Source organism: Salvelinus alpinus, chromosome 24 (genome assembly GCF_045679555.1).
Source record: "Salvelinus alpinus chromosome 24, SLU_Salpinus.1, whole genome shotgun sequence".
Lineage (NCBI taxonomy): Eukaryota > Metazoa > Chordata > Actinopteri > Salmoniformes > Salmonidae > Salvelinus > Salvelinus alpinus.
The window spans coordinates 45,301,046-45,327,518 of NC_092109.1; the positions used below are offsets into that span (position 1 = coordinate 45,301,046).

The 26,473-nt window shown below is 44.9% G+C and overlaps 1 protein-coding gene across 2 annotated transcripts in view; it reads right to left on the bottom strand.

Moving 5' to 3' along the window:
* Positions 1-8,249: 8,249 nt before the first annotated feature.
* The window catches only part of paxbp1 (PAX3 and PAX7 binding protein 1), a 60,686-nt gene continuing 42,462 nt past the window's right edge, over positions 8,250-26,473 (bottom strand). Inside the window, exons 11-18 of one of the 2 annotated variants that reach the window (XM_071365001.1) lie at positions 25,753-25,952; positions 25,491-25,638; positions 17,935-18,056; positions 16,171-16,247; positions 15,953-16,019; positions 9,903-10,049; positions 9,413-9,567; positions 8,250-9,281 (exon numbers count right to left, since the gene is read on the bottom strand). In XM_071365001.1, coding sequence (XP_071221102.1) covers positions 9,164-9,281; positions 9,413-9,567; positions 9,903-10,049; positions 15,953-16,019; positions 16,171-16,247; positions 17,935-18,056; positions 25,491-25,638; positions 25,753-25,952 — 1,034 coding nt within the window. In that variant the 3' untranslated portion in view covers positions 8,250-9,163. The other variant, XM_071365002.1, reaches the window with a different exon arrangement.

The following is a 26,473-nucleotide window of genomic DNA, read 5'->3' on the forward strand; positions in this document are numbered from 1 at the left end:
TCTTCTGGGAAGGCTTTCTACTAGATGTTGGAACATTGCTGCTATAACAGCCTCCACTCTTCTGGGAAGGCTTTCCACTAGATGTTGGAACATTGCTGCTATAACAGCCTCCACTCTTCTGGGAAGGCTTTCTACTAGATGTTGGAACATTGCTGCTCTAACAGCCTCCACTCTTCTGGGAAGGCTTTCCACTAGATGTTGGAACATTGCTGCTCTAACAGCCTCCACTCTTCTGGGAAGGCTTTCTACTAGATGTTGGAACATTGCTGCTCTAACAGCCTCCACTCTTCTGGGAAGGCTTTCTACTAGATGTTGGAACATTGCTGCTCTAACAGCCTCCACTCTTCTGGGAAGGCTTTCTACTAGATGTTGGAACATTGCTGCTCTAACAGCCTCCACTCTTCTGGGAAGGCTTTCTACTAGATGTAGGAACATTGCTGCTCTAACAGCCTCCACTCTTCTGGGAAGGCTTTCTACTAGATGTAGGAACATTGCTGCTCTAACAGCCTCCACTCTTCTGGGAAGGCTTTCTACTAGATGTAGGAACATTGCTGCTCTAACAGCCTCCACTCTTCTGGGAAGGCTTTCTACTAGATGTTGGAACATTGCTGCTCTAACAGCCTCCACTCTTCTGGGAAGGCTTTCTACTAGATGTTGGAACATTGCTGCTATAACAGCCTCCACTCTTCTGGGAAGGCTTTCTACTAGATGTTGGAACATTGCTGCTATAACAGCCTCCACTCTTCTGGGAAGGCTTTCTACTAGATGTTGGAACATTGCTGCTCTAACAGCCTCCACTCTTCTGGGAAGGCTTTCCACTAGATGTTGGAACATTGCTGCTATAACAGCCTCCACTCTTCTGGGAAGGCTTTCCACTAGATGTTGGAACATTGCTGCTATAACAGCCTCCACTCTTCTGGGAAGGCTTTCCACTAGATGTTGGAACATTGCTGCTATAACAGCCTCCACTCTTCTGGGAAGGCTTTCCACTAGATGTTGGAACATTGCTGCCATAACAGCCTCCACTCTTCTGGGAAGGCTTTCCACTAGATGTTGGAACATTGCTGCTATAAAAGCCTCCACTCTTCTGGGAAGGCTTTCCACTAGATGTTGGAACATTGCTGTTATAACAGCCTCCACTCTTCTGGGAAGGCTTTCCACTAGATGTTGGAACATTGCTGCTATAACAGCCTCCACTCTTCTGGGAAGGCTTTCCACTAGATGTTGGAACATTGCTGCTCTAACAGCCTCCACTCTTCTGGGAAGGCTTTCCACTAGATGTTGGAACATTGCTGCTATAACAGCCTCCACTCTTCTGGGAAGGCTTTCCACTAGATGTTGGAACATTGCTGCTATAACAGCCTCCACTCTTCTGGGAAGGCTTTCCACTAGATGTTGGAACATTGCTGCTATAACAGCCTCCACTCTTCTGGGAAGGCTTTCCACTAGATGTTGGAACATTGCTGCTATAACAGCCTCCACTCTTCTGGGAAGGCTTTCCACTAGATGTTGGAACATTGCTGTTATAACAGCCTCCACTCTTCTGGGAAGGCTTTCCACTAGATGTTGGAACATTGCTGCTCTAACAGCCTCCACTCTTCTGGGAAGGCTTTCCACTAGATGTTGGAACATTGCTGCTATAACAGCCTCCACTCTTCTGGGAAGGCTTTCCACTAGATGTTGGAACATTGCTGCTATAACAGCCTCCACTCTTCTGGGAAGGCTTTCCACTAGATGTTGGAACATTGCTGCTATAACAGCCTCCACTCTTCTGGGAAGGCTTTCCACTAGATGTTGGAACATTGCTGCTCTAACAGCCTCCACTCTTCTGGGAAGGCTTTCCACTAGATGTTGGAACATTGCTGCTATAACAGCCTCCACTCTTCTGGGAAGGCTTTCCGCTAGATGTTGGAACATTGCTGCTATAACAGCCTCCACTCTTCTGGGAAGGCTTTCCACTAGATGTTGGAACATTGCTGCTATAACAGCCTCCACTCTTCTGGGAAGGCTTTCCACTAGATGTTGGAACATCATTAGTGAGGTCGGATTATCACAGTTGGAGAATGTGAAAATTGAAAATGTCCCTTGCTGCTATAGATAAAACCCTCATCTCAGAACTCTGGTCCGAGTGATTGAAACTCGTCCAACATGTAATTCCAAAATCTTGGGCATTAATATGGAGTTGGTTCCCCCCTTTGCTGCTATAACAGCCTCCACTCTTCTGGGAAGGCTTTCCACTAGATGTTGGAACATTGCTGTGGGGACTTGCTTCCATTCAAACACAAGAGCATTAGTGAGGTCGGGCACTGATGTTGGGTAATTAGGCCTGGCTTGTAGTCAGCGTTCCAATTCATCCCAAAGGTGTTCGATGGGGTTGAGGTCAGGGCTCTGTGCAGGCCAGTAGAGGTTCTTCCACACCAATCTCAACAAACCATTTCTGTATGGACCTCTCTTTGTGCCCGAGGGCATTGTCATGCTGAAACAGGAAAGGGCCTTCCCCAAACTGTTGCCACAAAGTTGGAAGCACAGAATCATCTAGAATGTCATTGTATGTTGTAGCGTAAAGATTTCCCTTCACTGGAACTAAGGGGCCTGAACCATGAAAACATCCCCAGACCATTATTTCTCGTCCACCAAACTTTACAGTTGGCACTATGCATTTGGGAGGGTATTTGCATGTATTATGGATCCCCATTAGCTACTCTTCCTGGGGTCCGGCAAAATTAAGGCAGTTATACAATTTTTTTAAAAACATTACAATACATACATAACAGATATCACAAAACACTGAGTGTGTCCCCTCAGGCCTCTACTCTACTACCACATATCTACAACACAAAATACATGTGAACATGTGTGTATAGTGTGTATGTTATCGTGTGTGTGTATGCATGTGTCTTTGTGTAGCTTCACAGTCCCCACTGTTCCATAAGGTGTATTTGTATCTGTTTTTTAAATCTGATTCTGCTGCTGCATCAGTTACCTGATGTGGAATAGAGTTCCATGTAGTCATGGCTCTATGTAGTACTGTGCACCTCCCATAGTCTGTTCTGGACTTGGGGACTGTGAAGAGACCTCTGGTGGCATGTCTTGTGGGGTGTCCGAGCTGTGTGCCAGTAGTTCAACCAGACAGCTCGGTGCTTTTAATGTACACCTCTCACAAATACAAGAAGTGATGAAGTCAATCTCTGCTCTACTTTGAGCCAGGAGAGATTGCCATATTAGTGTTTTCTTTCAGGTGTAAATCCAAGGGCCAGCCGTGCTGCCCTGTTCTGAGCCAATTGCAATTTTCATAAGTCCTTTTTTTGTGGCACCTGACCACATGACTGAACAGTATTCCAGGTGTGACAAAACTAGGGCCTGTAGCCTTTTTGATAGTGTTGTTAAGAAGGTAGAAACTAGGGCTGTAGGACCTGCCTTGTTGATAGTGTTGTTAAGAAGGTAGAAACTAGGGCCTGTAGGATCTGCCTTGTTGATAGTGCTGTTAAGAAGGTAGAGACCAGGGCCTGTAGGACCTGCCTTGTTGATAGTGCTGTTAAGAAGGTAGAAACTAGGCCCCGTAGGACCTGCCTTGTTGATAGTGTTGTTAAGAAGGCAGAACAGCACTTTATTATGGACAGACTTCTCCCCCATCTTAGCTACTGTTGTATCAACATGTTTTGACCATGACAGTTTACAATCCAGGGTTAGTCCAAGCAGTTTAGTCACCTCAACTTGCTCAATTTCCACATTATTCATTACAAAATGTAGTTGAGGTTTTGTGTTTAGTGAATGATTTACCCCAAATACAACACTTCGTTTTTGAAATATTTAACTTATTCCCTGCCATCCATTCTGAAACTAACCGTAGCTCTTTGTTAGGTGTTGCAGTCATTTCAGTCGATGTGGTAGTTGATGTGTATAGTGTTGAGTCATCCGCATACATAGACACACTGGCTTTACTCAAAGCATGTTGTTAGTAAAGATTGAAAAAAGTAAGGGGCCTAAACAGCTGCCCTGGGGAATTCCTGATTCTACCTGGATTATGTTGGAGAGGCTTCCATTAAAGTACACCCTCTGTGTTCTGTTAGACAGGTAACTCTTTATCCACATTATAGCAGGGGGTGTGAAGCCATAACACATACGTTTTTCCAGCAGCATATGATGATCGATAGTGTCAAAAGCCACACTGACGTCTAACAAAACAGCCACCACAATCTTTTTATCATCAATTTCTCTCAGCCAATCATCAGTCATTTGTGTAAGTGCTGTGCTTGTTGAATGTCCTTCCCTATAAGTCGCTCTGGATAAGAGCGTCTGCTAAATGACTTAAATGTAAATGTATAAGTGTGCTGAAAGTCTTGTCAATTTACTGTAGTATTGTATCTGATCAAACACCATTTTCCAAAACTTTGCTAATGGTTGGTAACAGGCTGATTGGTCGGCTATTTGAGCCAGTAAAGGGGGCTTTACTATTCTTGGGTAGCGGAATGACTTTAGCTTCCCTCCAGGCCTGAGGGCACACGCTCTCTACTAGGCTTAAATTGAAGATGTGGCAAATAGGAGTGGCAATATCATCCGCTATTATCCTCAATAATTTTCCTTCCAAGTTGTCAGAACCCGGTGGCTTATAATTTTACCTCTTCCACACTCACTTTACGGAATTCAAAATTACAATGCTTGTCACTCATAATTTGATCAAATATACTTGGATGTGTAGTGGCAGGTAGGGTTCTCCTGGCATCCGCCAAACCCAGATTAGTCTGTCGGACTGCCAGATGGTGAAGCGGGATTCATCACTCCAGAGAACGCATTTCCACTGCTCCAATCCAATGGCAGCGAGCTTTACACCACTTCAGCCGATGCTTGACATTGTGATCGGTCATGGAAACCCATTTCATGAAGCTCGGTAGTTGCAACCGAGGACAGATGAATTTACCCCTTTTCCTCCCCAATTTTGTGATATCCAAATTGGTAGTTATAGTCTTGTCCAATCGCTGCAACTCCTGTACGGACTCGGGAGAGGCCTCCGAAACACGACCCTGCCAATCCGCGCTGCTTCTTGACACACTGCTTGCTTAACCCAAAAGCCAGTCGCACCAATGTGTCGGAGGAAACACTGTACAACTGGCGACTGGGTCAGCGTGCATGCGCCCGTCCCGCCACAGGAGGCACTAGAGCGCGATGGGACAAGGACATCCCTGCCTGATAAACCCTCCCCTAACCCGTTTGACGCTGGGCCAATTGTGCGTCGCCTCATGGGTCTCCCGGTCGCGGCCGGCTGCGACACAGCCCGGGATCGAACCCGGATCTGTAGTGACGTCTCAAGCACTGCAGTGTCTTAGAACGCTGCGCCACTTGAGATGATTTTTACACGCTACGCGCTTCAGCGGCCCTGTTCTGTGAGCTTGTGTGGCCTACCACTTCCCCGGCTGAGCCGTTGTTACTCCTAGACGTTTCCACTTATAGTTAACCGGGGCAGCTCTAGCAGGGTAGAAATTTGACAAATTGACTTGTTGGAAATGTGGCATCCCATGACACGGTGAAAGTCACTGAGCTCTTCAGTAAGACCCATTCTACTGCCAATTGTTTTTCTATGGAGATTACATGGCTGTGTGCTCGATTTTATACACCTGTCAGCAACGGGTGTGGCTGAAATAGCCGAATCCACTCATTTGAAAGGGTGTCCACATACTTTTGTATATGCAGTGCCTTCGGAAAGTATTCAGACCCCTTGACTTTCCCCACATTTTGTTACTTTACAGCTTTATTCTAAAATAACTACAAACAATACCCCGTAATGATGAAGTGAAAACTGGTTTTTAGAAATGTGTGCATATGTATAAAATAAAATAAACTGAAAATAACTTATTTACATAAGTATTCAGACCCTTTGCTATGAGACTCGGAATTGAGCTCAGGTACATCCTGTATCCATTGATCATCCTTGAGATGTTTCTACAACTTGGAGTCCATTTGTGGTAAATTCAATTGATTGGACATGATTTGTAAAGGCACACACCTGTCTATATAAGGTCCCACAGTTGACAGTGCATGTCAGAGCAAAAACCAAGTCATGAAGTCGAAGGAATTATCCGTAGAGGTCCGAGACAGGATTGTGTCGAGGCACACATCTGGACAACGGTACCAAAAAATGTCTGCAGCATTGAAGGTCCCCAAGAACACAGTGAAGAAGTTTGGAACCACCAAGACTCTTCCAAGAGCTGGCCATCTGGCCAAACTGAGCAATCAGGGGAGATGACCAAGAACCAGATGGTCACTCTGACAGAGCTCTAGAGTTCCTCTGTGAAGATGGGAGAACCTGCCAGAAGGATAACCATCTCTGCAGCACTGCAGGCCTTTATCGTAGAGTGGCCAAATGGAAGCCACTCCTCAGTAAAAGGCTCATGACAGCCCGCTTGGAAAGGCACCTTAAAGACTCTCAGACTATGAGAAACAAGATTCTCTGGTCCAATGAAACCAAGATTCAACTCTTTGGCCTGAATGCCAAGCATCACACGCGGAGGAAACCTGGCACCGTCCCTACGGTGAAGCATGGTGGTGGCAGCATTATGCTGTGGGTATGTTTTTCAGCAGCAGGGACTGGGCAAAGTACAGAGATCTTTGATGAAAACCTGCTCCAGAGCACTCAGGACCTCAGACTGGGGTGAAGGTTCACCTTCCAACAGGACAACGACCCTAAGCACACAGCCAAGACAACTCAGGAGAGGCTTTGGGACAAGTCTCAATGTCCTTGAGTGGCTCAGCCAGAGCCCGAACTTGAACCTGATCGAACATCTCTGGAGAGACCTGAAAATAGCTGTGCAGCGACGCTCCCCATCCAACTTGACAGAGCTTGAGAGGATCTGCAGAGACGAATGGGAGAAACTCCCCAAATACAGGTGTGCCAAGCTTGTAGCGTCATACCAAAGAAGACTAGAGGCTGTAATTGCTGCCAAAAGTGCTTTAACAAAGCACTGAGTAGAGTCTGAATAGTTATGTAAATGTGATATGTTCTTTCCAAGTGGCCACACACCTCTCCAAAGTGTTCAGTTCCTAAGTCATTTCAATGCCCTTTTATGACACAAAAAAAGAGCCTTCGACTATGAGGTACTTTTCTAAGTTCTCCTAGCTGTGCCGTTGAGGAACTAGAGCTTGGTGTTTATTATCAGATGTATTGAGGCACTAGGCTACCCGCCACCCCTCCACTCTAACCACTAGGCTACCTGCCACCCCTCCACTCTAACCACTAGGCTACCTGCCACCCCTCCACTCTAACCACTAGGCTACCTGCCGCCCCCCCACTCTAACCACTAGTCTACCTGCCGCCCCTCCACCCCAACCACTAGGCTACCTGCCACCCCTCCACTCTAACCACTAGGCTACCTGCCACCCCTCCACTCTAACCACTAGGCTACCTGCCACCCCTCCACTCTAACCACTAGGCTACCCGCCACCCCTCCACTCTAACCACTAGGCTACCCGCCACCCCTCCACTCTAACCACTAGGCTACCTGCCGCCCCTCCACTCTAACCACTAGGCTACCTGCTGGCCCTCCACTCTAACCACTAGGCTACCTGCCGCCCCTCCACCCCAACCACTAGGCTACCTGCCGCCCCTCCACTCTAACCACTAGGCTACCCTGCCGCCCCTCCACTCTAACCACTAGGCTACCTGCCGCCCCTCCACCCCAACCACTAGGCTACCCGCCACCCCTCCACTCTAACCACTAGGCTACCCGCCACCCCTCCACTCTAACCACTAGGCTACCTGCCTCCCCTCCACTCTAACCACTAGGCTACCTGCCCCCCCCCCTCCACTCTAACCACTAGGCTACCTGCCGCCCCTCCGCTCTAACCACTAGGCTACCTGCCGCCCCTCCGCTCTAACCACTAGGCTACCTGCCGCCGCTCCACTCTAACCACTAGGCTACCTGCCGCCGCTCCACTCTAACCACTAGGCTACATGCTCTTTCTCAGAGCGGATCTAATTGGTCAAAAGGCCAATAAAGATTTAATAAAAGATCAGAATTGTGCTGCCTGTGTAAATGAAGCCTGCGAACTAGACAGACCCAACAGACACGGAACAGTAGGACATCTCAAATGCACCAATGAAAACCCAGAAGGCTGTATGTAAATCAAGCTGCTCTAGGATCAGTTTTCCCTTATAGATCGTAGTGAATAAAACACCCAATATCTGGAGGGGACTTGTCCCTCGCTCAGCATTCGTCCTCTCAGACACGTCTGGTACACACAGCTCCAGAAACAAATCTTATTCCACAGCTACTTTTTATTCAATTCAAATCAAAACATTAACACAAAAATCTGCTAAATTAAAATATAAAGCCCCCTCCCCCCCCCCCCCCCCTCTACATCCTCATCCAATCAGAGGGTCGTGATGGAGAACGGTTTGTGTGAGAGACACTACGTCAACGGAATGAAGTAGAGTCTAGATACTGATCTATGATCAGTTACATTCAACCCTTTTAAATTAGGGCGACAACCAATAAGCTGATCTAGGATCAGCTAAGCAGAGAAGTCATGGCACAGGGTGAAACACGAGAGAGAGAGCAGGTGAGAGGACATCTGACAGTTTAAATAAAAAAAAGACAAGTTTCCGTTGGACATTCGTCTACATCGGACAATAAAGTCTTCTTCTTGGTGCGGATTTCTCCGATCGTCATGAGGAGGACGGGAGAGAGAGAGGGGAGGGGGGGATCATGCTATGAGACAAAACACCATGTTAGGTTTCAGCCCAGGTGGCGAGGGAAGATGGCGGTTCATGTTTAAATCAGTTCTGCCGTAGAAAGTAGCAATAGTCCCAGTCTGAGGACTGTGGAGAGAAACTACATCTCCCAGAATTCCTCCGTAGAGCAGTTCCAGATGAGGAAGTGTGTGATGATCTGTAGTCCTCCTGATCCAACAGACCTGCTCTTAGTCTCCTAGTCCTCCCGACACATTTTCACACATGTACAATATTCACAATATATACACACACTCCTCCAGCTCTCACACACACACACTCCTCCAGCTCACACACACACACACACACTCCTCCAGCTCTCACACACACACACTCCTCCAGCTCTCACACACACACACTAACGTCCATTATGATAAACCTTGCAGTTTGACCCAACAACACAGGGTTCAGATGACCTCACACACACACACAGCGGTGACGTCACTTGGAGTCCAGTAGAGGTGCGATGTCCTTGATGCCGTGTTCCGTTGCCACGGTGATGAGGTGATCCAGAGCGTTGAGACGAGCTAACAGCTTCACCACCTCCTTGATTTGCTCCCTAGAGAACGAGAGAGACGTTTATAACTAGTCTATTAAACATCTAGAAACTCCCTGCAGTGGTGCAGGGAGACAGCATCCATAATGTGTCTATAACCTCTTTAAAAGCCTTTATAACAGGTAATAACGTACTTGGCGTTCCTCTTGTCGACGTCGGACCCCCCCAGAGAACCTCTCAGCAGAGCGGAGGCCAGGTGGGTGAGGTAACGACAGAAGGGCTCCAGCTGAGGCAGCGTCTGCTGACCTTTCAACCCTACAAACCACTGGGCTGGGAAACACTCCACCACCTAGACACACACACACACACACACAGAGACACACACACAGAGACACACACACACAGAGACACACACACAGAGACACACACACAGAGACACACACACACACACACACAGAGACACACACACAGAGACACACACACACAGAGACACACACACACACAGACACACACACACACAGACACACACACACAGCCCAACAGAAACACAGACAGCCCAACAGAAACACAGACAGCCCAACAGAAACATGTTGAACTAAAGTCAATCTTAAAACATGGACATGGTAGAGGTAGGATTCCTCAGGAACGGTGTGTGTGTGTGTGTGTGTGTGTGTGTGTGCGTACCCTCTGACTCTTCAGTACGCTGTCTGCCCCAGCCTCAGCGTTCTGTAGGGCTGACAGGATGTATCTGTTCAGGGTGGAGTCCAGAGCCAACTCTCTCACCGTGGAAGCAGACAATACACCACTCCACTGGAGGATGTTACCTAGCAACTAGAGGGGAGAGTCAATATCTGTTACCTAGCAACTAGAGGGGAGAGTCAATATCTGTTACCTAGCAACTAGAGGGGAGAGTCAATAGCTGTTACCTAGCAACTAGAGGGGAGAGTCAATATCTTTTACCTAGCAACTAGAAGGGAGAGTCAATATCTTACCTAGCAACTAGGAGATAGTTAATATCTGTTACCTAGCAACTAGAGGGGGAGGGAGGGAGAAATAGTCCATATCTATAATACAGTATGTATAAAAACCAAGATAAGCTGATATTTCTGTGAATTACAGCCTGACCACTATCAGGGCCCCCAACTAACATTTCCCCCTGGTGGTACTGGTACCAGTAAGTTTTCCAGTTCCTGGCATCAGCCTATAATTTGGTCATCCTATATAGTTCTTTCTTCATGCCGTCACGCAATATATATATATAAATATATATATATATATATATGTGTATTTTATGTTTTGAGGCTATATTTGTAATTTTATTAGGATCCCCATTAGCGGTTGCAAAAGCAGACTAATTCAAAAAAGTAGAGCATCTCTTTATTACGGTCAGACCATCTTTACAACCATTGAATCTATATGTTTTGACCATGACAGTTTACAAAAGTAACGACAAGTAATTTAGTCTCCTCCGCTTGTTCAACAGCCACACTATTCATTACCAGATTCAGCTGAGGTCTAGAACTTAAGGAATGATTTGGACCAAATACAACGCTCTTAGTTTTAGAGACACACAAAAGGAGACGAGACTCAACAACTGTCAGAAGGGCGAAGAAACCTTTTTGCCCTGAACCCAGACAGCTGTCAGTATAGGGTCTGTAATAAAGCCCTTTTGTGGGGAAAAAAACAAATTCTGATTGGCTGGGCCCGGCTCCCCAGGGGCGGGGCCCGACTCCCCAGGGGCGGGGCCCGACTCCCCAGGGGCGGGGCCCGACTCCCCAGGGGCGGGGCCCGACTCCCCATGTGGGTGGGCCTATGCCCTCCAAAGCCCACCCATGGCTGTGTCTCTACCCAGTCATGTGAAATCCATAGATTAGGGCCTAATTTATTTCAGTTGACTGATTTCCTTCTATGAACTGTAACTCAGTAAAATCTTTGAAATTGTTGCATGTTGCACTTAAATACAGTACCGGTCAAAAGTTTGGACACATCTACTCATTCAAGGGTTTTTCTTTATTTTTACTATTTTCTACATTGTAGAATAATAGTGAAGACATCAACACTATGAAATAAATCAAATCAAATTTATTAGTCACATACACATGGTTAGCAGATGTTAATGCGAGTGTAGTGAAATGCTTGTGCTTCTAGTTCCGACAATGCAGTAATAACCAACAGTAATCTAACCTAACAATTCCACACTACTACCTTACACACACACACAAGTGTAAAGGGATAAAGAATATGTACATAAAGATATATGGATGAGTGGTGGTACAGAACGGCATGGCAGATGCAGTAGATGGTATAGAGTACGGTATATACATATGAGATGAGTACTGTAGGGTATGTAAACATAAAGTGGCATAGTTTAAAGTGGCTAGTGGTACATGTATTGCATGAAGATGGCAAGATGCAGTAGATGATATAGAGTACAGTATATATACATATGAGATGGGTAATGTAGGGTATGTAAACATTGTATTAAGTGGCATTGCTTAAAGTGGCTAGTGGTACATTTTTACATAATTTCCATCAATTCCCATTTTTAAAGTGGCTGGAGTTGAGTCAGTATGTTGGCAGCGGCCGCTAAATGTTAGTGGTGGCTGTTTAACAGTCTGATGGCCTTGAGATAGAAGCTGTTTTTCAGTCTCTCGGTCCCTGCTTTGATGCACCTGTACTGACCTCGCCTTCTGGATGATAGCGGGGTGAACAGGCAGTGGCTTGGGTGGTTGTTGTCCTTGATGATCTTTATGGCCTTCCTGTGACATCGGGTGGTGTAGGTGTCCTGGAGGGCAGGTAGTTTGCCCCTGGTGATGCGTTCTGCAGACCTCACTACCCTCTGGAGAGCCTTACGGTTGTGGGCGGAGCAGTTGCCGTACCAGGCGGTGATACAGCCCGACAGGATGCTCTCGATTGTGCATCTGTAGAAGTTTGTGAGTGCTTTTGGTGACAAGCCGAATTTCTTCAGCCTCCTGAGGTTGAAGAGGCGCTGCTGCGCCTTCTTCACAACGCTGTCTGTGTGGGTGGACCAGTTCAGTTTGTCCGTGATGTGTACACCGAGGAACTTAAAACTTTCCACCTTCTCCACTACTGACCCGTCGATGTGGATAGGGGGGTGCTCCCTCTGCTGTTTCCTGAAGTCCACAATCATCTCCTTTGTTTTGTTGACGTTGAGTATGAGGTTATTTTCCTGACACCACACTCCGAGGGCCCTCACCTCCTCCCTGTAGGCCGTCTCGTCGTTGTTGGTGATCAAGCCTACCACTGTAGTGTCATCCGCAAACTTGATGATTGAGTTGGAGGCGTGCATGGCCACGCAGTCGTGGGTGAACATGGAGTACAGGAGAGGGCTCAGAACGCACCCTTGTGGGGCCCCAGTGTTGAGGATCAGCGGGGTGGAGATGTTGTGACCTACCCTCACCACCTGGGGGCGGCCCGTCAGGAAGTCCAGGACCCAGTTGCACAGGGCGGGGTCGAGACCCAGGGTCTCGAGCTTGATGACGAGTTTGGAGGGTACTATGGTGTTAAATGCTGAGCTGTAATCGATGAACAGCATTCTCACATGGGTATTCCTCTTGTCCAGATGGGTTAGGGCAGTGTGCAGTGTGGTTGCGATTGCGTCGTCTGTGGACCTATTGGGTCGGTAAGCAAATTGGAGTGGGTCTAGGGTGTCCGGTAGGGTGGAGGTGATATGGTCCTTGACTAGTCTCTCAAAGCACTTCATGATGACGGAAGTGAGTGCTACGGGGCGGTAGTCGTTTAGCTCAGTTACCTTAGCTTTCTTGGGAACAGGAACAATGGTGGCCCTCTTGAAGCATGTGGGAACAGCAGACTGGGATAAGGATTGATTGAATATGTCCGTAAACACACCAGCCAGCTGGTCTGCGCATGCTCTGAGGACGCGGCTGGGAATGCCGTCTGGGCCTGCAGCCTTGCGAGGGTTAACACGTTTAAATGTTTTACTCACCTCGGCTGCAGTGAAGGAGAGCCCGCAGGGTTTGGTAGGGGGCCGTGTCAGTGGCACTGTATTGTCCTCAAAGCGGGCAAAAAAGTTGTTTAGCCTGTCTGGGAGCAAGACATCCTGGTCCTCGACGGGGCTGGTTTTCTTTTTGTAATCCGTGATTGACTGTAGACCCTGCCACATACCTCTTGTGTCTGAGCTGTTGAATTTCGACTCGATTTTGTCTCTGTACTGAGACTTGGCCTGTTTGATTGCCTTGCGGAGAGAATAGCTACACTGTTTGTATTCGGTCATGCTTCCGGTCACCTTGCCCTGGTTAAAAGCAGTGGTTCGCGCTTTCAGTTTCACGCGAATGCTGCCGTCAATCCACGGTTCTGGTTTGGGAATGTTTTTATCGTTGCTGTGGGTACGACATCGTCAATGTACTTCCTAATGAACTCGCTCACCGAATCAGCATATTCGTCAATATTGTTGTTGGACGCGATGCGGAACATATTCCAATCTGCGTGATCGAAGCAGTCTTGAAGCGTGGATTCAGATTGGTCGGACCAGCGTTGAACAGACCTGAGCGCGGGAGCTTGTTGTTTGAGTTTTTGTTTGTAGGCTGGAATCAACAAAATGGAGTCGTGGTCAGCTTTTCCGAAAGGGGGGCGGGGGAGGGCCTTATAAGCGTCGCGGAAATTAGTATAACAATGGTCTAGTGTTTTTCCAGCCCTGGTAGCACAATCGATATGCTGATAGAATTTAGGGAGTTTTGTTTTTAGATTAGCCTTGTTAAAATCCCCAGCTACGATGAATGCAGCCTCAGGGTGTGTGGTTTCCAGTTTACAAAGAGTCAGATAAAGTTCGTTCAGGGCCATCGATGTGTCTGCTTGGGGGGGAATGTATACGGCTGTGATTATGATTGACGAGAATTCCCTTGGTAGATAATGCGGTCGACATTTGATTGTGAGGAGTTCTAGATCAGGTGAACAGAACGACTTGAGTTCTTGTGTGTTGTTATGATGATCACACCACGTCTCGTTAATCATAAGGCATACCCCCCCGCCCCTCTTCTTACCGGAAAGATGTTTGTTTCTGTCGGCGCGATGCATGAAGAAACCAGCTGGCTGCACCGACTCCGTTAGCGTCCCTTGAGTTAGCCATGTTTCCGTGAAGCAGAGCACGTTGCAATCCCTGATGTCTCTCTGGAATGCTACCCGTGCTCGGATTTCATCAACCTTATTGTCAAGAGACTGGACATTGGCGAGTAGTATGCTAGGGAGTGGAGCGCGATGTGCCCGTCTCCGAAGCCTGACCACGAGACCGCCACGTTTTCCCCTTTTTCGGCGTCGCACAGGGTCGCCGGCTGGGATCAGATCCATTGTATTGTGTGGAAGGCAAAACACTGGATCCGTTTCGGGAAAGTCATATTCCTGGTAGGAACGATGATGAGTTGACGTTAATCGTATATTCAGTAGTTCCTCCCGACTGTATGTAATGAAACCTAAGATTACCCGGGGTACCGATGTAAGAAATAACACGTAAAAAAACAAAATACTGCATATTTTCCAAGGAACACGAAGCGAGGCAGCCATCTCTTTTCGGCGCCGGAACACATATGGAATCATGTAGTAACCATAAAAAGTGTTAAACAAATCAAAATATTGTGTCGCGCCTGCAGGGTTGAAATATGCTTCTCTCTCTGTTTACTATGTTGCTATCCTCAGATAATAGCATCGTTTGCTTTCGCCGAAAAGCCTTTTTGAATTCTGACATGGTGGCTGGATTCACAACAAGTGTAGCTTTAATTTGGTATCTTTCCTGTGTGATTTAATGAAAGTTTGATTTCTGCATTTTCTCTGGCTTTCGGCCAAGTGAGACAGTAGCGTCCCACCTAAACTCAGATTTTTGGATATAAATATGAACTTTACCGAACAAAACATACATGTATTGTGTAACATGAAGTCCTATGAGTGTCATCTGATGAAGATCATCAAAGATTAGTGATTCATTTGATCTCTATTTCTGCTTTTTGTTGCTCTCTTTGGCTGGAAAAATGGCTGTGTTTTTCTGTGGCTATGTACTGACCTAACATAATTGTTTGCTTTCGTCGTAAATCCTTTTTGAAATCAGACATGTTGGCTGGATTCACAACCAGTGTAGCTTTAATTTGGTATCTTTCATGTGTGATTTCATGAAAGTTTGATTTTTAATAGTAATATATTTGAATTTGACGCTCTGCATTTTTACTGGCTTTTGGCCAAGTGGGACGTTATAGCGTCCCACATATCCCAGAGAAGTTAATACATTTGAGCCAATCAGTTGTGTTGTGACAAGGTATGGGGTGGTATACAGAAGGCAGCAGGCCCCAGCGAAACAGACATAGGCAGGGAGACGCTTTCATTAGAGGAATTAGGAGGATAATGTATTTTACGGTTTGACCAAATCATACTTTTAACCTCCTAGAAAATAGGACGTTTTTTTAAAGTGAGGTGACCATGTAGAAAGTACAGCTCGTACCGATGCAACTAATAAAACAAAAAAATCTAACTCAAAGGGTCGCAATGTGCGACTAGTTAACTTCTTGACGCTAGGGGCCAGAATTGTATATTTCACTTGTGATTCCATGATTATAAATATTTTTTGTAATATTTATGCATTTGGCGCCCTGCAATTCTAGCGGTCGTTCAGGAAAATGATCCCGGTAACGGGATCCGTAGCGTCAAGAAGTTATTAAACGATGTCCCATTACAGCCCTTTGCTGTGGTTCTAGTAACCAGTCAGTCCTTACCTTGACACAGGACCAGAACTGTCTCTGGAAGAAGAGGTATGGACCACCGTTCTTATTCTCCAACACACTGGAAGACAACAAAACAGAGACACTTCCCTCTAACCAATCCAATGGCTTCTCAGACATTGAATAAGTGTATTTCTCTTTCTCACCGTGTCACATTATTTTAGAAACTCTGGATTAGGGGACAAAAGTAGAGAACTGTGTGTTTGACTCACTTCTTGGGGTAAAGAGGTAAGAACACGTCATCATCTAGAGTCCTTCTGGTCCTCAATACGATGGTCTTCAGAAACTCCTGGAGGAGGGGGGGGGGAGAGGGAGGGGAGGGAAAGAGGTGAGGGAGGAGAGGTGAGGGAGGGAGGGGAAAGAGGGAGAGAGGTGAGGGAGAGAGGAGAGAGAGGGAGAAAGGTGAGATGGAGGTGAGAGAGGCAGGGGGAGGGGTGCGGGAGAGAGAGGTGAGATGAGAGAGACAGGGGGAGGGGTGAGAGAGAGGGGGTGAGGGGGAGACCATGATCACGTTAGAATCTAGCTTGGAATATACTTATTCATGTTACCATACTAGAACCTATTGATGACTTTACATGTATTTGTTGGGGTCAAGGGAGGGTGGATGAGAACCAGGCCGACAGAAAGTTACTGAGTGAGAAAGTTAACATTCTGTCAGAACGTGTCACGGTTTAAATCTCATGGATCCTATGGAGAGGGTCAAAGGGCAACAGTCTGGGTTCAGTCACCGATAAGGACGGACAACCGTGGAGTAGGGAGGGGGGAATACGGGACGAGGTCAGGTCAGGTGACAAGGAACGGGTCTGTTAAACACCACCTAAGTTCCTGCCTAGCAACAGAGACGGCTGTCTAGATGTGTAATGAGTTGACTGCGCCTAACAGGAGGGTATAAATGTATGTCCTTGTGTAAACATGTCTTTGTTTGACCCAGTGGGTGAATAAACTTAGTTTGAGCTCTACTAGTCAACCGTGAGTTTTACTCTGTCAGAACCGAACAAACATTAAAAACATCAAATGGTTACAAAAAAACGGTTCCACTTCAATACAGCCGAGGGGGTGTGTGTGTGTGTGTGTGTGTGTGTGTGTGTGTGTACTAACCTGTGTGTTCCTGTTGTCTCCATTCAGAACAGTAGTGTGTGTGTGTGTGTGTGTGTGTGTGTGTGTGTGTGTGTGTACTAACCTGTGTGTTCCTGTTGTCTCCATTCAGAACAGTAGTGTGTGTGTGTGTGTGTGTGTGTGTGTGTGTACTAACCTGTGTGTTCCTGTTGTCTCCATTCAGAACAGTAGTGTGTGTGTGTGTGTGTGTGTGTGTGTGTGTGTGTGTGTGTACTAACCTGTGTGTTCCTGTTGTCTCCATTCAGAACAGTAGTGTGTGTGTGTGTGTGTGTGTGTGTGTGTGTGTGTGTACTAACCTGTGTGTTCCTGTTGTCTCCATTCAGAACAGTAGTGTGTGTGTGTGTGTGTGTGTGTGTGTGTGTGTGTGTGTGTACTAACCTGTGTGTTCCTGTTGTCTCCATTCAGAACAGTAGTGTGTGTGTGTGTGTGTGTGTGTGTGTGTGTGTGTGTACTAACCTGTGTGTTCCTGTTGTCTCCATTCAGAACAGTAGTGTGTGTGTGTGTGTGTGTGTGTGTGTGTGTGTGTGTGTGTGTGTACTAACCTGTGTGTTCCTGTTGTCTCCATTCAGAACAGTAGTGTGTGTGTGTGTGTGTGTGTGTGTACTAACCTGTGTGTTCCTGTTGTCTCCATTCAGAACAGTAGTGTGTGTGTGTGTGTGTGTGTGTGTGTGTGTGTGTGTACTAACCTGTGTGTTCCTGTTGTCTCCATTCAGAACAGTAGTGTGTGTGTGTGTGTGTGTGTGTGTGTGTGTGTGTGTGTGTACTAACCTGTGTGTTCCTGTTGTCTCCATTCAGAACAGTAGTGTGTGTGTGTGTGTGTGTGTGTGTGTGTGTGTGTGTGTGTGTGTGTGTGTACTAACCTGTGTGTTCCTGTTGTCTCCATTCAGAACAGTAGGGTATCCTCTGAGGAGTCTGGTCACGAAGCTCACTAGTCTGGTTGTCTGACTGCTGGACAGAGGATCCCACACCTGCTCAGCGAGCACTGCAGAGACAGAGACAGTAAGACATTCCTGCTGTCAAAGGGATGGTTTCCCAGACCTCTCCACTATAACAGACAGGTTGATGTATTACCTGCTAGTTTTGGCAGTATAACTCTCTCCACTATAACAGACAGGTTGATGTGTTACCTGCTAGTTTGGGCAGTATAACTCTCTCCACTATAACAGGTTGATGTATTACCTGCTAGTTTTGGCAGTATAACTCTCTCCACTATAACAGACAGGTTGATGTATTACCTGCTAGTTTTGGCAGTATAACTCTCTCCACTATAACAGGTTGATGTATTACCTGCTAGTTTTGGCAGTATAACTCTCTCCACTATAACAGACAGGTTGATGTATTACCTGCTAGTTTTGACAGTATAACTCTCTCCACTATAACAGACAGGTTGATGTATTACCTGCTAGTTTTGGCAGTATAACTCTCTCCACTATAACAGACAGGTTGATGTATTACCTGCTAGTTTTGGCAGTATAACTCTCTCCACTATAACAGACAGGTTGATGTATTACCTGCTAGTTTTGGCAGTATAACTCTCTCCACTATAACAGACAGGTTGATGTATTACCTGCTAGTTTTGGCAGTATAACTCTCTCCACTATAACAGACAGGTTGATGTGTTACCTGCTAGTTTTGGCAGTATAACTCTCTCCACTATAACAGACAGGTTGATGTATTACCTGCTAGTTTTGGCAGTATAACTCTCTCCACTATAACAGACAGGTTGATGTATTACCTGCTAGTTTTGGCAGTATAACTCTCTCCACTATAACAGACAGGTTGATGTATTACCTGCTAGTTTTGGCAGTATAACTCTCTCCACTATAACAGACAGGTTGATGTATTACCTGCTAGTTTTGGCAGTATAACTCTCTCCACTATAACAGACAGGTTGATGTGTTACCTGCTAGTTTGGGCAGTATAACTCTCTCCACTATAACAGGTTGATGTATTACCTGCTAGTTTTGGCAGTATAACTCTCTCCACTATAACAGACAGGTTGATGTATTACCTGCTAGTTTTGGCAGTATAACTCTCTCCACTATAACAGACAGGTTGATGTATTACCTGCTAGTTTTGGCAGTATAACTCTCTCCACTATAACAGACAGGTTGATGTGTTACCTGCTAGTTTGGGCAGTATAACTCTCTCCACTATAACAGGTTGATGTATTACCTGCTAGTTTTGGCAGTATAACTCTCTCCACTATAACAGACAGGTTGATGTATTACCTGCTAGTTTTGGCAGTATAACTCTCTCCACTATAACAGGTTGATGTATTACCTGCTAGTTTTGGCAGTATAACTCTCTCCACTATAACAGACAGGTTGATGTATTACCTGCTAGTTTTGACAGTATAACTCTCTCCACTATAACAGACAGGTTGATGTATTACCTGCTAGTTTTGGCAGTATAACTCTCTCCACTATAACAGACAGGTTGATGTATTACCTGCTAGTTTTGGCAGTATAACTCTCTCCACTATAACAGACAGGTTGATGTATTACCTGCTAGTTTTGGCAGTATAACTCTCTCCACTATAACAGACAGGTTGATGTATTACCTGCTAGTTTTGGCAGTATAACTCTCTCCACTATAACAGACAGGTTGATGTGTTACCTGCTAGTTTTGGCAGTATAACTCTCTCCACTATAACAGACAGGTTGATGTATTACCTGCTAGTTTTGGCAGTATAACTCTCTCCACTATAACAGACAGGTTGATGTATTACCTGCTAGTTTTGGCAGTATAACTCTCTCCACTATAACAGACAGGTTGATGTATTACCTGCTAGTTTTGGCAGTATAACTCTCTCCACTATAACAGACAGGTTGATGTATTACCTGCTAGTTTTGGCAGTATAACTCTCTCCACTATAACAGACAGGTTGATGTGTTACCTGCTAGTTTGGGCAGTATAACTCTCTCCACTATAACAGGTTGATGTATTACCTGCTAGTTTTGGCAGTATAACTCTCTCCACTATAACAGACAGGTTGATGTATTACCTGCTAGTTTTGGCAGTATAACTCTCTCCACTATAACAGACAGGTTGATGTATTACCTGCTAGTTTTGGCAGTATAACTCTCTCCACTATAACAGACAGGTTGATGTATTACCTGCTAGTTTTGGCAGTATAACTCTCTCCACTATAACAGACAGGTTGATGTGTTACCTGCTAGTTTGGGCAGTATAACTCTCTCCACTATAACAGACAGGTTGATGTATTACCTGCTAGTTTTGGCAGTATAACTCTCTCCACTATAACAGACAGGTTGATGTGTTACCTGCTAGTTTTGGCAGTATAACTCTCTCCACTATAACAGACAGGTTGATGTATTACCTGCTAGTTTTGGCAGTATAACGCTCTCCACTATAACAGACAGGTTGATGTATTACCTGCTAGTTTTGACAGTATAACTCTCTCCACTATAACAGACAGGTTGATGTGTTACCTGCTAGTTTTGGCAGTATAACTCTCTCCACTATAACAGACAGGTTGATGTATTACCTGCTAGTTTTGGCAGTATAACGCTCTCCACTATAACAGACAGGTTGATGTATTACCTGCTAGTTTTGACAGTATAACTCTCTCCACTATAACAGACAGGTTGATGTATTACCTGCTAGTTTTGACAGTATAACTCTCTCCACTATAACAGACAGGTTGATGTATTACCTGCTAGTTTTGGCAGTATAACTCTCTCCACTACAACAGACAGGTTGATGTATTACCTGCTAGTTTTGGCAGTATAACTCTCTCCACTATAACAGACAGGTTGATGTATTACCTGCTAGTTTTGGCAGTATAACTCTCTCCACTATAACAGACAGGTTGATGTATTACCTGCTAGTTTTGACAGTATAACTCTCTCCACTATAACAGACAGGTTGATGTATTACCTGCTAGTTTTGGCAGTATAACTCTCTCCACTATAACAGACAGGTTGATGTATTACCTGCTAGTTTTGGCAGTATAACTCTCTCCACTATAACAGACAGGTTGATGTATTACCTGCTAGTTTTGGCAGTATAACTCTCTCCACTATAACAGACAGGTTGATGTATTACCTGCTAGTTTTGGCAGTATAACTCTCTCCACTATAACAGACAGGTTGATGTATTACCTGCTAGTTTTGGCAGTATAACTCTCTCCACTATAACAGACCGGTTGATGTATTACCTGCTAGTTTTGGCAGTATAACTCTCTCCACTATAACAGACAGGTTGATGTATTACCTGCTAGTTTTGGCAGTATAACTCTCTCCACTATAACAGACAGGTTGATGTATTACCTGCTAGTTTTGGCAGTATAACTCTCTCCACTATAACAGACAGGTTGATGTATTACCTGCTAGTTTTGGCAGTATAACTCTCTCCACTATAACAGACAGGTTGATGTGTTACCTGCTAGTTTTGGCAGTATAACTCTCTCCACTATAACAGACAGGTTGATGTATTACCTGCTAGTTTTGGCAGTATAACTCTCTCCACTATAACAGACAGGTTGATGTATTACCTGCTAGTTTTGGCAGTATAACTCTCTCCACTATAACAGACAGGTTGATGTATTACCTGCTAGTTTTGGCAGTATAACTCTCTCCACTATAACAGGTTGATGTATTACCTGCTAGTTTTGGCAGTATAACTCTCTCCACTATAACAGACAGGTTGATGTGTTACCTGCTAGTTTTGGCAGTATAACTCTCTCCACTATAACAGACAGGTTGATGTGTTACCTGCTAGTTTTGGCAGTATAACTCTCTCCACTATAACAGACAGGTTGATGTATTACCTGCTAGTTTTGACAGTATAACTCTCTCCACTATAACAGACAGGTTGATGTGTTACCTGCTAGTTTGGGCAGTATAACTCTCTCCACTATAACAGACAGGTTGATGTATTACCTGCTAGTTTGGGCAGTATAACTCTCTCCACTATAACAGACAGGTTGATGTATTACCTGCTAGTTTTGGCAGTATAACTCTCTCCACTATAACAGACCGGTTGATGTATTACCTGCTAGTTTTGGCAGTATAACTCTCTCCACTATAACAGACAGGTTGATGTATTACCTGCTAGTTTTGGCAGTATAACTCTCTCCACTATAACAGACAGGTTGATGTATTACCTGCTAGTTTGGGCAGTATAACTCTCTCCACTATAACAGACAGGTTGATGTATTACCTGCTAGTTTTGGCAGTATAACTCTCTCCACTATAACAGACAGGTTGATGTATTACCTGCTAGTTTTGACAGTATAACTCTCTCCACTATAACAGACAGGTTGATGTATTACCTGCTAGTTTTGGCAGTATAACTCTCTCCACTATAACAGACAGGTTGATGTATTACCTGCTAGTTTTGGCAGTATAACTCTCTCCACTATAACAGACAGGTTGATGTATTACCTGCTAGTTTTGGCAGTATAACTCTCTCCACTATAACAGACAGGTTGATGTGTTACCTGCTAGTTTGGGCAGTATAACTCTCTCCACTATAACAGACAGGTTGATGTATTACCTGCTAGTTTTGGCAGTATAACGCTCTCCACTATAACAGACAGGTTGATGTATTACCTGCTAGTTTTGACAGTATAACTCTCTCCACTATAACAGACAGGTTGATGTGTTACCTGCTAGTTTTGGCAGTATAACTCTCTCCACTATAACAGACAGGTTGATGTATTACCTGCTAGTTTTGGCAGTATAACGCTCTCCACTATAACAGACAGGTTGATGTATTACCTGCTAGTTTTGACAGTATAACTCTCTCCACTATAACAGACAGGTTGATGTATTACCTGCTAGTTTTGGCAGTATAACTCTCTCCACTATAACAGACAGGTTGATGTATTACCTGCTAGTTTTGGCAGTATAACTCTCTCCACTATAACAGACAGGTTGATGTATTACCTGCTAGTTTTGGCAGTATAACTCTCTCCACTATAACAGACAGGTTGATGTATTACCTGCTAGTTTTGACAGTATAACTCTCTCCACTATAACAGACAGGTTGATGTATTACCTGCTAGTTTTGGCAGTATAACTCTCTCCACTATAACAGACAGGTTGATGTATTACCTGCTAGTTTTGGCAGTATAACTCTCTCCACTATAACAGACAGGTTGATGTATTACCTGCTAGTTTTGGCAGTATAACTCTCTCCACTATAACAGACAGGTTGATGTATTACCTGCTAGTTTTGGCAGTATAACTCTCTCCACTATAACAGACCGGTTGATGTATTACCTGCTAGTTTTGGCAGTATAACTCTCTCCACTATAACAGACAGGTTGATGTATTACCTGCTAGTTTTGGCAGTATAACTCTCTCCACTATAACAGACAGGTTGATGTATTACCTGCTAGTTTTGGCAGTATAACTCTCTCCACTATAACAGACAGGTTGATGTATTACCTGCTAGTTTTGGCAGTATAACTCTCTCCACTATAACAGACAGGTTGATGTGTTACCTGGTAGTTTTTGGCAGTATAACTCTCTCCACTATAACAGACAGGTTGATGTATTACCTGCTAGTTTTGGCAGTATAACTCTCTCCACTATAACAGACAGGTTGATGTATTACCTGCTAGTTTTGGCAGTATAACTCTCTCCACTATAACAGACAGGTTGATGTATTACCTGCTAGTTTTGGCAGTATAACTCTCTCCACTATAACAGGTTGATGTATTACCTGCTAGTTTTGGCAGTATAACTCTCTCCACTATAACAGACAGGTTGATGTGTTACCTGCTAGTTTTGGCAGTATAACTCTCTCCACTATAACAGACAGGTTGATGTGTTACCTGCTAGTTTTGGCAGTATAACTCTCTCCACTATAACAGACCGGTTGATGTATTACCTGCTAGTTTTGGCAGTATAACTCTCTCCACTATAACAGACAGGTTGATGTATTACCTGCTAGTTTGGGCAGTATAACTCTCTCCACTATAACAGACAGGTTGATGTATTACCTGCTAGTTTTGGCAGTATAACTCTCTCCACTATAACAGGTTGATGTATTACCTGCTAGTTTTGGCAGTATAACTCTCTCCACTATAACAGGTTGATGTGTTACCTGCTAGTTTTGGCAGTATAACTCTCTCCACTATAACAGACAGGTTGATGTATTACCTGCTAGTTTTGGCAGTATAACTCTCTCCACTATAACAGACAGGTTGATGTTTTACCTGCTAGTTTTGGCAGTATAACTCTCTCCACTATAACAGACAGGTTGATGTATTACCTGCTAGTTTTGGCAGTATAACTCTCTCCACTATAACAGACAGGTTGATGTGTTACCTGCTAGTTTTGGCAGTATAACTCTCTCCACTATAACAGACAGGTTGATGTTTTACCTGCTAGTTTTGGCAGTATAACTCTCTCCACTATAACAGACAGGTTGATGTTTTACCTGCTAGTTTTGGCAGTATAACTCTCTCCACTATAACAGGTTGATGTATTACCTGCTAGTTTTGGCAGTATAACTCTCTCCACTATAACAGACAGGTTGATGTATTACCTGCTAGTTTTGGCAGTATAACTCTCTCCACTATAACAGACAGGTTGATGTGTTACCTGCTAGTTTTGGCAGTATAACTCTCTCCACTATAACAGACAGGTTGATGTTTTACCTGCTAGTTTTGGCAGTATAACTCTCTCCACTATAACAGACAGGTTGATGTGTTACCTGCTAGTTTGGGCAGTATAACTCTCTCCACTATAACAGACAGGTTGATGTATTACCTGCTAGTTTTGGCAGTATAACTCTCTCCACTATAACAGACAGGTTGATGTGTTACCTGCTAGTTTTGGCAGTATAACTCTCTCCACTATAACAGACAGGTTGATGTGTTACTTGCTAGTTTTGGCAGTATAACTCTCTCCACTATAACAGACAGGTTGATGTATTACCTGCTAGTTTTGGCAGTATAACTCTCTCCACTATAACAGACAGGTTGATGTATTTCCTGCTAGTTTTGGCAGTATAACTCTCTCCACTATAACAGACAGGTTGGTGTATTACCTGCTAGTTTGGGCAGTATAACTCTCTCCACTATAACAGACAGGTTGATGTATTACCTGCTAGTTTTGGCAGTATAACTCTCTCCACTATAACAGACAGGTTGATGTATTACCTGCTAGTTTTGGCAGTATAACTCTCTCCACTATAACAGACAGGTTGATGTATTACCTGCTAGTTTTGGCAGTATAACTCTCTCCACTATAACAGACAGGTTGATGTATTACCTGCTAGTTTTGGCAGTATAACTCTCTCCACTATAACAGACAGGTTGATGTGTTACCTGCTAGTTTTGGCAGTATAACTCTCCACTATAACAGACAGGTTGATGTATTACCTGCTAGTTTTGGCAGTATAACTCTCCACTATAACAGACAGGTTGATGTATTACCTGCTAGTTTTGGCAGTATAACTCTCTCCACTATAGCTGGCAGTAAGTTGATGTCCACGTCTCCCTTCTTCATCCCACTCTGCTCCTCACAGCCGTAAAACAACAGCGACTCAAACCACAACATGTACTCGAAGTTAGCACACTTCTCCTAGAGGGAGAGAAGAGACATTTTGTTTTGTTTACTTGGGTCAAATTAAAAAATTGTGGCCAGTAAAAGCCATCCCCACACACACACACACACACACACTACCGTATCACGTACCTGTAGAGGGTTCCACGTGATGAGCTGTAGTCGTACTAAGGGGTTGAATAATTTGGGCAGACACAGTCCTATGTAAGCGTCTCTGTAGCAGGTGAAGTAGAGATGTCTCCACACCTCAAAACGACTCTTGATACTGTCCAGAGAATGGAAGTCCTCCAGCACATCCTCAAACACCTTCTTACTCTCACACACTATACGACCTGGAAGTAAACAAGATAAACATTTCACACTATACGACCTGGATGTAAACATAAGGGCCAGAAGGTGAGAGGTAGAAGGGCCAGAAGGTGAGAGGTAGAAGGGTCAAAGGGCGAGAGGTAGAAGGGTCAAAGGGCGAGAGGTAGAAGGGTCAAAGGGTCAGAAGGTGAGAGGTAGAAGGGCCAGAAGGTGAGAGGTAGAAGGGTCAGAAGGTGAGAGGTAGAAGGGTCAGAAGGTGAGAGGTAGAAGGGTCAGAAGGTGAGAGGTAGAAGGGTCAGAAGGTGAGAGGTAGAAGGGTCAGAAGGTGAGAGGTAGAAGGGTCAGAAGGTGAGAGGTAGAAGGGTCAGAAGGTGAGAGGTAGAAGGGTCAGAAGGTGAGAGGGAGAAGGGTCAGAAGGTGAGAGGTAGAAGGGTCAAAGGGCAAGAGGTAGAAGGGTCAAAGGGCGAGAGGTAGAAGGGTCAAAGGGCGAGAGGTAGAAGGGTCAAAGGGTCAGAAGGTGAGAGGTAGAAGGGTCAAAGGGCGA